This window comes from Canis lupus, chromosome 28, assembly GCF_048164855.1.
Source record: "Canis lupus baileyi chromosome 28, mCanLup2.hap1, whole genome shotgun sequence".
NCBI classification, from domain to species: Eukaryota; Metazoa; Chordata; class Mammalia; order Carnivora; family Canidae; genus Canis; species Canis lupus.
In genome coordinates this window covers 26,368,410-26,384,128 of record NC_132865.1, presented here as the reverse complement: position 1 = coordinate 26,384,128, position 15,719 = coordinate 26,368,410, and the positions used below count along the sequence as shown (strand labels likewise).

Sequence of the window (15,719 nt, the reverse complement as noted above, 5' to 3'; positions counted from 1 at the left end):
GTTACCAAGGGCTAGGTTATCAGACTTCTGTTAGTCTGAAAATATTTTATAATTTTTATAATATTTTATAATATAGATTTCAAAATATTTAAAGTATTTTATAATATAGATTCTGGTTGGGTGCACAACTGTAAGTATACAAAAACTCACTGAACTATAAACTTAATTTTTATCTATTTATCTATCATCTATCTATCTATCTATCTGTCTATCTATCTATCCATCTATCTATCATTTATTTATTTTATGTGGCCTCCAGTCCTGTCATGGAGCCCAACGTAGGGCTTGAACTCATAACCCTGAGATGAAGACCTGAGCTTAGATCAAGGGTCAGATGCATAACCAACTGTACCCCCCCCTAGGTACCCCTGAACTGTAAACTTTAAATGGGTGATTTTTATTGATTTTTATTTTTTAATTTTTAATTTTTTAATTTTTTATTTTTTTATTGGAGTTCAATTTGCCAACATATAGCATAACACCCAGTGCTCATCCCATCAAGTGCCCCCCTCAGTGCCCGTTACCCAGTCATCCCCACCCCCCGCCCACTTCCCTTTCCATCACCCCTTGTTCGTTTCCCAGAGTTAGGAGTCTCTCATGTTCTGTCTCCCTCTCAGTAACTTCTTGCAAGATACATCCATGAAGGCAAAAGAAACAAAAGCAAAAATGAATTATTGTGACTTCATCAAGATAAGAAGCTTCTGCACAGCAAAAGAAACAGTCAACAAAACTAAAAGACAACCTATAGAATGGGAGAAGATATTTGCAAATGACCTATCAGATAAAGGGCTAGTATCTAAGGTCTATAAAAAACTTCTTAAACTCAACAGCAAAGAAACAAACAATCCAATCATGAAATGTGCAAAAGACATGAACAGAAATCTCACAGAGGAGGACATAGACATGGCCAACAAGCACGTGAGAAAATGTTCCGCATCACTTGCCATCAGGGAAATACAAATCAAAACCACAATGAGATACCACTTCACACCAGTGAGAATGGGGAAAATTAACAAAGCAGGAAACAACAAATGTTGGAGAGGATGTGGAGAAAGGGGAACCCTCTTGCACTTTTGATGGGAATGTGAACTGGTGCAGCCACTCTGGAAAACTGTGTGGAGGTTCTTCAAAGAGTTAAAAATAGATCTGCCCTATGACCCAGCAATTGCACTGCTGGGGATTTACCCCAAAGATACAGATGCAATGAAACGCCGGGACACCTGCACCCTGATATTTATAGCAGCAATGTCCACAATAGCTAAACTGTGGAAGGAGCCTCGGTGTCCATCGAAAGATGAATGGATAAAGAAGATGTGGTCTATGTATACAATTGAATATTACTCAGCCATTAGAAATGACAAATATCCACCATTTGCTTCGACGTGGATGGAACTGGAGGGTATTATGCTAAGTGAAGTAAGTCAATCGGAGAAGGACAAACATTATATGGTCTCATTCACTTGGGGAATATAAAAAATAGTGAAAGGGAATAAAGGGGAAAGGAGAGAAAATGAATGGAAAATATTATTTTTATTTTTTTAAAGATTTCATTTATTTATCCATGAGAGGCAGAGAGAGAGAGAGAGAGAGAGAGGCAGAGACGTAGGCAGAGGGAAAAGTAGACTCCATGCAGGGAGCCCAATGTGGGATTCCATCAGGGACTCCAGGATCACACCCTGAGCCAAAGGCAGATGCTCAACTGCTGAGCCATCCAGGCATCCCTGGGTGAATTTTATTGTATGTAAAATATATATCAATAATGCTTTAAAAAATAAAAATAAGGATGCTTAACTTAGTTGCTCTTCAAGGTCTCTTTAGATTATAGAATTTCTTTGTCTTATACAATGTGAAAACATTTCCACATTCTTTTCTTATTTCTATTGATATATTTATTTCAATAACAAGTTCTTAACCCATTTATTTGATCTACTATATTTCTCCCATTCTCTTAAAATAGTTTTACATATTTATGCTAAAGTTTACTATTTATTCTATGACATGAATGTCAACTTTTAGTTAGCACAATATGGAATCCAAAATATCTTGGTAAAGAGAAAAAATAGTGAGTAAACAGTTGTCATAACCATAACTTTATATACACAGTAGGGTTTATTATTCATCCTAATAATGAGAGATCCAAGGAAACAAAATTTTGGATTAATCCTGTATGTATGGGATTTCAAATTTCAGTTTTTAATATTTTAGTACAATTACTACATTTGGTATCCTCAAAAACAAATATGCAAATAAAGAAAGAACTTATATCAGTTGTCATTTTAGTCGTAGCAAATATTCAATAAACATGCCATCTCTGTAGAGACCTTCAGAAGCTACTCCAGGATATCCCAGAAAGCAGGGGATTCATAAGGCTGTAGCCTGTTTAGAAGGGGAAGGAGACCAGAGGTTATATTTGCATAATATGAAGGAAACTTCAAGTGACCATTTATGTTCATGTACATTAAAGAAATATGGAGGTTAATTAGAGTGTGTCAGCTGGAGGTTGCTAACAGCCTCTCCCCTACCTCTTTCCTGGTGCTGGCACTGCCTTAGCATTTTCTTAGTACCAGAAATAATTTTTTGCTTGCTTATACTTTCTCTGTAGAAAATTCCCCTATTCATACTCGGAGAAGGCAAACCTGAACATACCATGACCAGATGATGGACAACTGGACCAGAGTTGTGCCTTTGATTCAAATTAGCTTATAATATTTTATTCTTGTGGAACTCTCACTTCTTGGAACTGGGACAAGATTTTGAGTCAGTTATCTGAAAGGTTATGTATTTGACTCAAGTAAGTTATAACTTAAAGGGAGACTTAGAAAATAGCTCTGGAAAAGTAAATTGGGATCAGATTGTGGAAGACTCAGCATGCCAGAATAAGGAGTTTGATTGTGTTTTAGAGGTAAAAGGGAGGAATTAAGGGTTTCTAAATAGATCAACAAAAATAAAGTAATGGTGCACAAGGAAAGCTACAGGGAGACAGACATTGGAGATAAGTCTATGTAGAAGACTACTGCAATAGTCCCAGTAAAGGGCCTAGACTAGAATGTGGGAAGGGATGAAAAAGGTAGAAGAGATTTCAGAGGTACTGAAGTGAAAGAATCAATAGCAGTTTGTGGCTGATCAGGTGTGGGAGCACAGAGATGAGGACAAGGGATTAGATAAGTATGAGGGTGATGTCAAATTTCAGTATGGTGAGACTGCTGATATGTAACATAAACAGAAAGTCTGGAGGTGGAGGCACTTCAGGATTAGGTTAATGATTTCAATTATGGATATCACTAATTGCCAGACATCCAAAATGAAATGTCCACAGGGAATTGAAGCTAGAAGACGAGAGCTGAGGAGGGGTCCTAGTTATAACTTGGGTCTTCATAGCATGACAGCTGATGCCACAAAGCTAGACAAGATTACTGAGGGAGGATCTGGTTTAGAACTGATCCTTGGGGACTCACCACTTACCATAGACAGGAGGAATCAAGGAAGCAGAGAGGGAGGGATTATGCCAGAATCTCTTCAGTACTCTGAACACAAGGAAGAAAAAGTTCTGGGGAGGATAAAGAGACTGAGAAAATGGGAATGGAATTATCACCAACATCATTAAAATACAAGGTAAAATTTAAGTAATATAATATGAGTAATGATAATAGCAATACCATTTATATAAAACCTTATAATAAAACCTTATAAAAATATTTTCACAGACATTGTTGAAATCCATTGATTTATCCAACAGATACTTATTGGACATTGATTATGTGTAAGGTGTGTATGGTTCTTGGCTTCTTGGAACTCAAAGTTTAACTTTTCTTGCATTCCTAAGAGATCCTCAAATGAATGGTAACGCTCTACATTAAGAATGTTTCTTACTAGATTTTTCTATGGTAAGAATATTCCTTTTTATTGGGTCAAGAAATGCAAATGAAATCAAACAATATGAAATCTAGATTTTGTGTCCTTCCAGGAAGCACAGACACCTACTAAGATGTATCCCAATACTAGCTGACTCTCATTCTGATATAAATAGCAGGTTGATGACATTAGTAAACTAGCCAGATCATCTAGACCCTTGCTACTTAAAGTTGTGCTCTATGGATTAGTTGTGACAGCGTCACCTGGGAGCTTGTTAGATGTGCTTAATCTTGGGTATCATCCCAGACCTACTGAATTCAACTCTGCATTTTAATAAATCTTTGCCATGTTTTCTATGCATATTTGAAGTCTGTCAAGCACTGATCTACACTACTTTCTTAAATGCAACACAGAAATCTCTTTCTGCTCAGAGAAAGAGAGCTAGGAGTAGGGAACAAATATTTATTTTAGATCTGCTATGTGACAGACATTTTAAGTGTGAGTCTCCCCCATGTTCTAACATAGTACTTAAAATAATGATAAAGGTAGAATTTTTTGCTCCCAAACAGATGAAAAAAACTGAGGCTCCAGTGGCACCATTGTTACCCAGCTGGAAAGTGCCAGGACTGGCATTTGACTTCAGGTTTTTCCACCTCCAAAGCTTTTTCTATTATACCAAGATACCTTTTGAGCATATGAAAGAAGGCATTCTAAAACCTTCCAGAATAAAGGATAAAACTAAGGATTTCATGATTTAGTATTGTATAGCTATTAACATTGAGATCTATTTTATTGTTGTAAAGTGCTTTCTTTGTTAATCCTCACAATAGCCAGGTTAGTTAAAATTATCCCCATTCTGTAAACAAAAAAGCTGAAGCTCAGAAGACCTAAGGATTTGTACACAGTCATAAAGCAGTAGGTCAGAATCAGAATGAAGGTGAAAAGGCTCGACTATTAACTAATACTCTGACAGTCTAGTCCCTAAAATCATTTTGATGCTTAGAAAGCTCAGGGAACTCTTTTACAGCTGTGGGCTATAGTAGTTTGGAACCAGCTGGGTTGATATTTGGGACATTCAACTTTCTCTAACATGACTAAATGAAACCATGTGGAACCCACCTGTCATTATGGCTGGTTTTGCCCTGTTTTCTTCACGAATATGTGTTAATTTACGAGGTCTTATTTATGAACAAATCTTTAGAAGAGTGTACAAGGCTCTCAGCATGATGTGACCCCTGGTCTCCCTGCCGATCGATTGTCTCTCATCTTTATGACTTGGCTCTTGGCTCTGGGTGCCCAGCCACCGTGGCATTCTCTTATCATTTCCTAGAATAGGCTGTGTCCCTGCCCAACTCAAGTCCTTTGCATAGCCTACTGCCTTGTCTTCTAATGCTCACTTCCTTTTTGCTTGGCTCACATTTATTCATTTTTTCTTCAGGTCCCAGTCTAAATTTCAGCTTCTCAGAGAAGCTTTCCCTAACTCCCTAGTCCAGGTCAGGCTCCCCTGTTGGATAGCCTCACAATCCCCATCATGTACTGTACTTCCCCATCATGGCACTTATCGTAGTGTAATTTGTTAATTTGGTTAATTATTTCTTCTTAGCTTGCACCACTAAACTGAATTCCAAGAAGGCAAGAACCATATTTTATACTACTGTCTCCCAGCACACATACCTTGCACATAAGCAATGTCCAATAAGTGTTTGTTGAATAACCCGATGGACTTCAATAATATCTGTGAATATAGTTTTATAAATTGTAAAGTTTTATATGTTATTGCTATTATCATTATACATACTGTGATGCTTGAAATTTATCTTATATTTTAATGATGTTGATGATAAATAATGAATTTGTGTTAGATTAATTGTAATATATTTTCTTTTCTTTTTTTTTTCTTTATTTATTTATGATAGTCACAGAGAGAGAGAGAGAGAGAGAGAGGCAGAGACACAGGCAGAGGGAGAAGCAGGCTCCATGCACCGGGAGCCTGACGTGGGATTCGATCCCGGGTCTCTAGGATCGCGCCCTGGGCCAAAGGCAGGCGCCAAACCACTGCGCCACCCAGGGATCCCCTATTTTCTTTTATTTTAGTAGCTGATCCTAACTTTAGCCCACCTTGTGGTTTTATATGACATGCATAAGGGCAAAAGTTAACCAGGCAAAGACAAGCAGATTTTCATTCGACTGTGACAGGAAATCTAACTAGACAGTAAGGATCTAAATTCTTCACCTGACCTCTTGCCCATAAGATGATGAGTCAATCCTAAGAGATTTACACTTAAACCAGAAGAATTTTGGCAATTTTTCTGGTACTACTTGTTCCCAGGAGAAAGTATGTGTTTGCAGACAAATGTGTTTGGTTGTTTTGTTTTGCTTTTTTTTTTTTTTTTTTGGTCAGAAAACATAGACCATTTATGCAAGATGCTTCCAACTTGTGCCATAGTTGCCAAGACATTAAGATAAATTTTGATTTATTAGTGTCCAACTTTAACTCTTCAAAGCCTGTTATTCTCTACTCCTTGGCTCTTTTAAAGTGATTTCTCTTCTATTCTGGGTATCAAACAGACTCAGTCTCTGCCCTCAGGAACTTACATTCTAGCAAAATAATAATAATAGCTAACTTCTATTAAGAGCTTATTTTATACCAAGCACTGTTCTGGGAACCTTATGCAAATGATCTCATATAATCTTCACAACCCCATGAATAGAACCATTATTATTTTTACCCTCATTTTAAGGTAAGAGGAGAGGTTAGATAATTTACTCAAAGTCAAGTTTGAAGTTTGTTAGCTATAAACCAGGGTGATACAGTCTTTAACAGCAGCTATTGCAAGCACATCTAGCAATCAGAATGACACTGACTATGACTCTGCAGTAGGGTCTAGGAGGATTCCCTTTACTTCTTGGATCATGGACTAATCCAGGGGTTGTGAAGGAGGGGCAGATAGACTGGGAATTTAATGGAATCTCAGCTCTGATTATAAAACAGGATGTTTGTAAGGGCTTGATAAGTAAACAGAGTATTAGATGAAGAATCAATTCAGCAGACACCTTATTCTACCTAACACTATGTAAGCCCCTAGGGGTAGAACAGGAATTATTATGTGATCTCTCCCATCTCAGAGAGCTCAGAATTGGGAGACCTGAGAATCGGTCTTAGTGCTGTTTTCAGGCGCTAGGTCATGTTAAGAGAATTACTAGCTTCTTGGACTTCCTGGAGAAGGGATTAGTTTTCTAATCAGAAAAACTCAGCAGAGGCAGCATAGTGATTGATTTATATGGAGCGTTAAGTCATCAATGACCTTTTTCTTTTTTAAGAGAGACAGCAAGCAGGGGAGGAGCTGGGGAAGAGGGAGAGAGAGAATCTTAAGCAGGCTCCATGGACAGAGCCTGACTCAGGGCTTGATCTCATGACTCTGAGATCATGACCGGAGCCTAAATCAAGAGTCAGGAGCTTAACTGATAGAGCCACCCAGGTACCCCCATCAATGACCACTTCTAAAAGATCTTTAACTTTCTTCACTAACATGTCATGTCTTATTTAGCTGATGCTGGGTTTTTTGTTTTTTTGTGTTTTTTTTTGTATTTTTGTATTGGTGGCACTATGATAGCCTGAATTTGAAACTCTACAAGGCAGTAGAATTTATTCAAACTGTTAAATAATTTAGACTAAGTAAACCTTGCACACAAATATGTAATTACATGAATTACTGTTCTTGATGTCGGAATATAACTGTTTACCCAATGGAAGCTAAAGGTGTTCTCTAATTAAAGTCTTTTAAATTCATGCTGATATTTGTACAGTTGAGATCATAATTATGTTCAAATAATTCTTGGTGCTTCAGGGAACATGTGGCTATAGAAAATAATAATGTTGCTATAATTATTTTCAGTGTGTATTTAATGATGTCATGGTTTATGCAATGGTAATGTTCAGATGCAACAGGGTGTTAATGATGTGATTGTTGAAAACAGTAAACTACATTATCATTAAAACATCTGTGACTGGGCAAGCTACTTTTTGTTTTATATGCTAAAGCATAATATATTATGCTAAAGCACTTTTTTCACATGTATGATAAATATAATGTGTTGCTGTCATACATGGTTCATCATCTATATAAATATGCCAGAATAGGACTTTCCAGTGTTCATGCTGTGATTGCACTCACAGTGCACACACTCTGGTATTTAACTATCCTCATAGACAACACATATTTTTGAATATTGTCAGTAGTTAGCATGCTGATAAGTGGACCAACAGAAACTAGGGAGAGGGGTAAAGAAACAAAAGATTGACCTCATATCTCATCTCCCAGGCCTAATTCCTTTACTACTGGTAGCATACTACTCTACATATTTGTTTATTATACTTAATGCCTGAGTGAACTATGTTCAATGAAAGCTTCATGAAACAACTATACCTACTTTAACTACTGAACAAGACTGCTTTGTTCAAATCTCCAAGTGTCTTGGAGCTAGACATGTGCATGTTCAGAGTAATGAGGCTTAAAAAAGTCCTCATTTTGTTGTGTATGAATACATCCATGGAGGAGGACATTCAGCTTTGCTTGTCATCAACAATTCATGGTACACTGCTGCAGTGTGGCAAAGCTGAAATATGTTCAGGATCCAAAAGGCAGGTGGACCTGGGTTCAGATTATGACTCTGAAACTTAATAGCTATGATTGTTGTGAAGATACTTAACTTCTCCCAATCTCCATTTCCTTAGACTTTGGCTTCTCAATAGTGGCACTATTGATATTTTGACCATTATTTGTTGTGGGAAAATATCCTGTGCATTGTAGGATGTTTGTCATCTCTATCTAATATATTTTGCTCATTTCACTGGAGTGAATCACCCCCTCCTCACCCCCCCCAGTTAGGACCTACTACTTCAGATGTTAAATTGTGGATTATAGAGCCCACTTCATACCCTTGAAGATGTCCACATTTTAGTGCTTGGAACCTATAAATGTGTAACCTTAATGGTAAAAGGGGATTAAGGTTGCAGATAGAACTAATAAACTGACTTTAAGACAGGAAGATTATTCTGGATTCTCTGGGTATACCTAATGTAATCACAAGAGTCCTTTAAAATGACAGAATGAGGTAGAAGTGTTAAGAGCGATGCATGTGAGAGGGACTTAGATTGCATTTGTTAGCTTTGAAGATGGATGAAAGGGTCCACAAGCCAAGGAATGTAGGTAGTCTCTAGAAGCTAGAAAAAGCAAGGAAACAGATCCTACCAAGAGTGTATGGGAAGGAACACAGCCCGGCCATTACCTTAATTTTACCCCAGTGAGACCTATGTCAGACTTCTGACCTACAAAACACTATGTAACTTGTTTTGTTGTTTTAAACAACAAATCGTAACTTGTTACAGCAGCAATCAGAAAACTACAATAGAACTATTGTGAAAATTATGATAGAATGCATATATGTTATTATTGCCTGACAAATAGTAAGTGCTCAGTCAATATTAGTGATATTTTTTTATTTGAGGAAAAAGATTGCATTAATCTGTAAATTCTAATAGTGTCCTAGGCCTTTTAAGAGGATTCATGGAACTACAGGATACCAGGCACATATCCTCTCCCTAACCCTAATCATAACTTTAATCCTAATCTTAACCCCTAACTACTAACCACTAATCCCTAACTCTAACCCTAACCCTAACCCTAAAGTTATCTCTCTGGAGAGGTCTCTGAATTGCAGGATAATGGGCACATCCATCATGCTATCCCTAACCTGAATACTTAAAATTATTCTGGTCCTAAACTGAATGAATATTAGCCATAAGAAAGAATGAAATCTTGCCATTTGCAACAATGCAGATGGAGCTAGAGAGTATTATGCTAAGTGAAATAAATCAGTCAGAGAAAGACAAATAGCATGTAGCTTCATTCATATGTTGAATTCAGAAACCAAATAAGCAAATGGAAAAAAAAGTAACAGAGAGGCAAACCAAGAAACAGACTCTTAACTGTAGAAAACGCACTGCTGGTTACCAGTGGGGAGGTGCGTGTGGAGGTGTGGTTTAATGGGTGAAAGGCATTAGGAGGGCACGCGCTGTGATGAGCACTGGGTGTTGTACAGGAATGTTGAATTGCTATATTGTATACCTGAATCTAACATTATATTGTATGTTAACCAACTGGAATGAAAATAAAAACTTTAAAAAAAGAAATAAAGGATTCATTGATTTCATGAAATAAGTTATCTGGACATACCACTTGTTAAACTGTAGCAAGAAATCTCTCATTCTGCCTTGGTTTTCATGCTCACGTGTTTCAACCTTCAGCCCTGTGCTCTGTATTTCCAGCCCTCTGCAGCCTTGACTCCATTCTCCTATAAGTCCTTCCTTTCTGTGATCACTACTCTAAACATGTGCCTTTGGCTCTGTCTTTTGAGCTCTCTTTTGAGTGTGATATTTTTCTTATTTTCTGGGTATTACAGAACAGCAATAATGAGACCTGTAAGCCTATGTCTCAAACCTACTGTATCTACATAAGCTGTTCTAGCCTACCAGCAAATCTTCCACCTGGGGTGAAGACTGGACAACTGGGATAGCTTTGTTCTGTGTCTTTTGGTGCTCTGTTGTTTGGTGCCATTACATTTATTTTTTTTCCTTCAAGTTTTTACAACACCCAATGCTAATCACTACTAGTGCCCTCCTTAACCCATCATCCATTTAATCCATCCCCCCACCCACACCCCCTTCAACAGTTTGTTCTCTATAGTTAAGAGTCTGTTCCTGGTTTGCTTCTCTCTCTCTCTCTCTCTCTCTTTTTTATATGAGTGAGCCATTACATTTATAATCATTATGTTTTCCCAGTAGACTAATCTTCTCATCATTATAAAATCATGTCTTTTTGTCTTTAGTAATTTTTTTCTGAAGTCTACTTTATCTGGTATTAATATAGCCATTACTGCAGTTTGTTTTTTAAAAAATTAATGTTTGTGTGATATACTTTTCCTATCTTTTAAGTTTAAATTTACTTTTACAATTGTATTTAAGATGAATTTCTTATAAATAGCATATTGTTGGATGTTTTAAAATCCATTCTGCCAATCCCGTCTCTTAAGTGATATAATTAGATTATTAACATTTAAAGTAATTATTGATATGTTACCTAGTGTTTAAGCCTACCATTTTATTACCTGTTTTCTATTTGTTTCCTGTTTCTCATTCCAGTGTTTCTATTTTTACCCTCCTATGAGTTACTTGAACATTCTTAGGATTCCTTCTTGATTTATTGTCTTTTTCAGTATATCACTTTATGTAGCTTTCTTATAAAAAAGCTATGTATTCCTCTATGTATTACAATATACATATAATTTATCATAATCTGTTATCAATGTTTCCTCACTTCCAGCAAAGTATAGAAAACTTCTATTTAGGTCTTTTTACCCTCTCCACTTTTTAAATACATTTGTTTTACATGCTGCAGTACATTGAGCACCACATTGGATGCTGTTATAATTTCTGCTTTCATCATCAAAACAATTTAGGAAACATGAGGCATAGGATAACAATGGAATAGATTGTGAGTCCAGGAATAAACTCTGACATTTATTGTTAATTAATTTTCAAAAAGGGTGCCAAGATATTTCAATGGGGGAATAACACCCTTTGCAACAAATGATGCTGGAACAACTGAGGGGTAGGCCAGAATCTCATCAATTCTCTGATTACCAGGAAACAAAGGTGTTGGGGGGAAGAAAGGAGGGAGTAAACTATTTCAAAAGCTACTGAGAAAACGAAAATGGAATTATTTATCATCAATATTGTTAAAATACAAGATAGACTTCAAGTAATCAGAGTATTAATAATGAAAACAGCAATATCATTTATATAAAATTTTATAGTTTAAAAATATCTTGACAGACATTGAAATCCATCAATTTATTCAACAAATGTTTTTTTTTTTTTTAAACTTTTTCAGGCAGAGACACAGGCAGAGGGAGAAGCAGGCTCCATGCACCGGGAGCCCGACGTGGGATTCGATCCCAGGTCTCCAAGATCGCGCCCTGGGCCAAAGGCAGGCGCTAAACCGCTGCACCACCCAGGGATCCCTATTCAACAGATGTTTATTGAAGATTGATTGTGTGCAAGGCATGTGTGCTAGTTCAGCTTTCCACTGGCTTCTATAGGAAACTCATATACTATCAAGGTCAGAAACGAACTGATACGAATTTCAGTACATTCACAGTAGCTCCAGATCATATTTGTAAACTCTAGCTTGTATTTGCTTTCCCCAAACTTATATCAATTTTCCCTTCCCATTTGCCTGCCCTGTAGATTTCAAGCATTAGCATCAGCTGAAATAATAGCTTTACAGAGATGTATTAAGCCTCATAATTAGATGATCTCACACTGCTATAACCAATTCATATATATATATTATATATATATATATATAATATATATATACACACACACACACATAATCTAGTGGTACTGACTCTCTGCTTGAACTGTGACTGACACACTGAAACCAATAATCCTTCATCAGTTTACTGCAGATCTCTCCAAACTGGACTGTCATCACTTTAAGCAATAATTTGTACTGGTGATATTATTTTTTAAATAAATATTTTATTCTAAAATAGTTTAAGATTTATAGAAGAATTGGGAAGCTAGTACAGTGATTTTCCAATTTCCCTAATCTTTAATTTATCCTATTATTTTTAATAGCAGCTTTATTGAGATATAATTCACACGCCATTCACATACCATTCATCCATTTAAAGTACACAATCCAATGGCTTTTAGTATATTCAAAGAGTTGTGCAATCATCATCACAATCAATTTTAGAACATTTTGATTTTCTCCCCATCAGAAACCTGTACCTACTAGAAGGCACTCCCAATTTTCCTCCCATCCTGGGCAACCACTAGTCTACTTTCTATCTCTATGGATTTGCCTATCTGGACATTTCACATGCTTGAAATCATCCAATATATGGTTCTTTGTGACTGGCATTTTTTACTGAGCACTAGTTTTCTGAATTCATTCATCTTTTACCAAGTATTGGTATTTGATTTCTTTTTATTGCTGAATAATATTCCATTGTATAGATATGTCAGATTTTTAAAAATCCATTTATTAATTGATGGACATTTGGGTCACTTTCACTTTTTGGCTATTATGGATAATGTTGCTATGAACTTTTGTGTACTCGTTTTGGATCAACATTGGTTTTCAATTCTCTTGGGTATATACCTGTAAGTGGGATTGCTAGGTTTATGTTTTGTATTTTGGGGAACTTCCAGACTGTTTTCCAAAGTGGCTATACTCTTTACATTTCTATCAGCAGTGTACAAGGAATTATTATGTCTTTTTTTTTTATTATAGTCATTCTTTTCATTATAGGGTGTGAACTGAGAGCTCATTATGGTTTTGATTTGCATTTCCCTTATGACTAATGACATTGAGCACCTTTCCATGTGCTTTTTTTTAAATAATAAATTTATTTTTTTATTGGTGTTCAATTTGCCAACATACAGAATAACACCCAGTGCTCATCCTGTCAAGTGCCCCCCTCAGTGCCCGTCACCCAGTCATCCCCACCCCCACCCACTTCCCTTTCCATCACCCCTAGTTTATTTCCCAGAGTTAGGAGTCTTTATGTTCTGTCTCCCTTTCTGATATTTCCCACACATTTCTTCTCCCTTCCCTTATATTCCCTTTCACTATTTTTTATATTCCCCAAATGAATGAGAACATATAATGTTTGTCCTTCTCTGATTGACTTACTTCACTCAGCATAATACCCTCCAGTTCCATCCACGTTGAAGCAAATGGTGGGTATTTGTCGTTTCTAATGGCTGAATAATATTCCATTGTATACATAAACCACATCTTCTTTATCCATTCATCTTTCGATGGACACCGAGGCTCCTTCCACAGTTTGGCTATTGTGGACATTGCTGCTATAGACATCGGGGTGCAGGTGTCCCGGCGTTTCATTGCATCTCCACAGGCCTATAAATGGAATAGACTGTTGCAGTCTAAACTTTGCACCACTGAGATATGCTCTACTGACAAGCAACATGTTAAGATGGGGTTGCACATAATCTCTTAAAAAACAAATTTACAATGGGACAGTTGGTGAAACAAGCCATAGTTCCTGTTCCTACACCTGTTCCTAAGACATAATTTATATTCTTCATCCTAATCCTCCACAATCCATTTAATATTTTCTTACGCTAACCATTATTTCAGCCTCTCTGGATTCTCTGCCTGGTCGAATCACCTACTGCATCAGGCCATAGTTACTGCATTTCTTTATTATTATTCACTGGGAATGCAATCACTAAGGGATGTTCCGATGAGTCTTTCAAGTTACAAGATCTTTTCTGACTCACAAAGTAGCAGCAACCTTGTATACAAATTCTATTGCAACCAATAGAATAACTGCTTTCTTTGCCTATTGACATTAGGAGTCCAAAGTGACCAGGCATTAGTTGTAGTTCTGGATTCAATAAAACATTATTATGTGTCTGGTGAAAGCATTCCCTCCTATTTGGGAATCAGGACATCTAATCCAGAGTTGCAGGGATGGGAAACATAAAATCTATAAGTGGGCTCATAAAAGCGGTGCTGAGAGGAGTCCATTGCTTGGTTTCTAGACCTGTATAGTACACTTGTGACGAGTAGGCACTGTATATCATGTATTTGTTGAATGTGTATGTCACATCTGGAAGGACTCTGCAGCAACCCTGTGGGATGATGTCTCCAAGCTGTCACCCTAACTGAATCTTTCTAAAGATCTATCAGGCTGATGCTCTAGGAATGTGGTATACAGAGAATTAGCATGTCTCATGGCCATATGCCCATGGTCACACACCCTTTTCTGTGAAAAGCAGCTCTTTCTGCCCATGGGTCCTGTCCCCATGCTTTTAATAAAACCACCATTGTGCACCAGAAAAAAAAAATTAGGGACGCCTGGGTGGCTCAGTGGTTGAGCGTCTGCATTTGGCTTGGAGCATGATTCCAGGGTCCTGGGATGGAGTCCTGCATTGGGCTCCCCATGGGAGCCTGCTTCTCCCTCTGCCTATGTCTCTGCCTCTCTCTCTGTGTTCTCATGAATGAATAAATAAAATTTTTCAGAAAAATTAATCAATTAAAAATAGGCAGAGGACCTGAATAGACATTTTTCCAAAGAAAACATAGGTGGCCCACAGACACTTGACAAGATGCTCAACATCACTAACCAGGGAAATGTATATCAAGACCACCTCAGAATGGCTAAAATCAAACTAACAAGAAATAACAAGTATTGAGAATGTGGAGAAAAAGGCACTCTTGTGCACCACTAGTGGGAATGTAAATTGGTAGAGGCACTGTGGAAAACAGTATGGAGTTTCCTCAAGAACTTAAAAATAGAAATACCACATGAGTCAATATTTGGGTGTTTTACCAAAGAAAATAAAAACACTAATTCAAAAAAATATATGTACCCTAACATTTATTACAGCATTATTTACAATAGCTATGATATGGAAAAAATAAATATGTACCCTAACATTTATTACAGCATTATTTACAAAAAAAATATATGTACCCTAACATTTATTACAGCATTATTTACAAAAAAAATATATGTACCCTAACATTTATTACAGCATTATTTACAATAGCTATGATATGGAAGCAACATAAATGTCCATCAATAGACAAATGGATAAGAAAAACGTGGTATACATATACAATGGGATATTATGCAGCCATAAAAAATTATGAGATTTTGCCATTGAGACAACATGGATGGACCTAGAGGGTATTATGCTAAGTGAAATAAGTCAGTCAGAGAAAGACAAATATCGTATGATTCCACTCATAAGTGGAATCTAA

At 36.8% G+C, this 15,719-nt stretch overlaps 1 protein-coding gene across 20 annotated transcripts in view; it reads right to left on the bottom strand.

The window, feature by feature from the left end:
- LOC140620331 (uncharacterized) overlaps window positions 1-15,719 on the bottom strand; it is a 228,710-nt gene that overhangs the window by 19,981 nt on the left and 193,010 nt on the right. For 15 of the 20 annotated variants that reach the window (XM_072804460.1, XM_072804461.1, XM_072804469.1 and 12 more), the window contains 2 exons: window positions 13,620-13,847; window positions 3,463-3,565 (listed from right to left, as the gene is read on the bottom strand). In XM_072804460.1, coding sequence (XP_072660561.1) covers window positions 3,463-3,565; window positions 13,620-13,847 — 331 coding nt within the window. Of the gene's footprint in view, window positions 1-1,943; window positions 2,377-3,462; window positions 3,566-13,619; window positions 13,848-15,719 lie in introns of those variants that run through there. The other 5 variants (XM_072804475.1, XM_072804476.1, XM_072804474.1 and 2 more) reach the window with 2 other exon arrangements.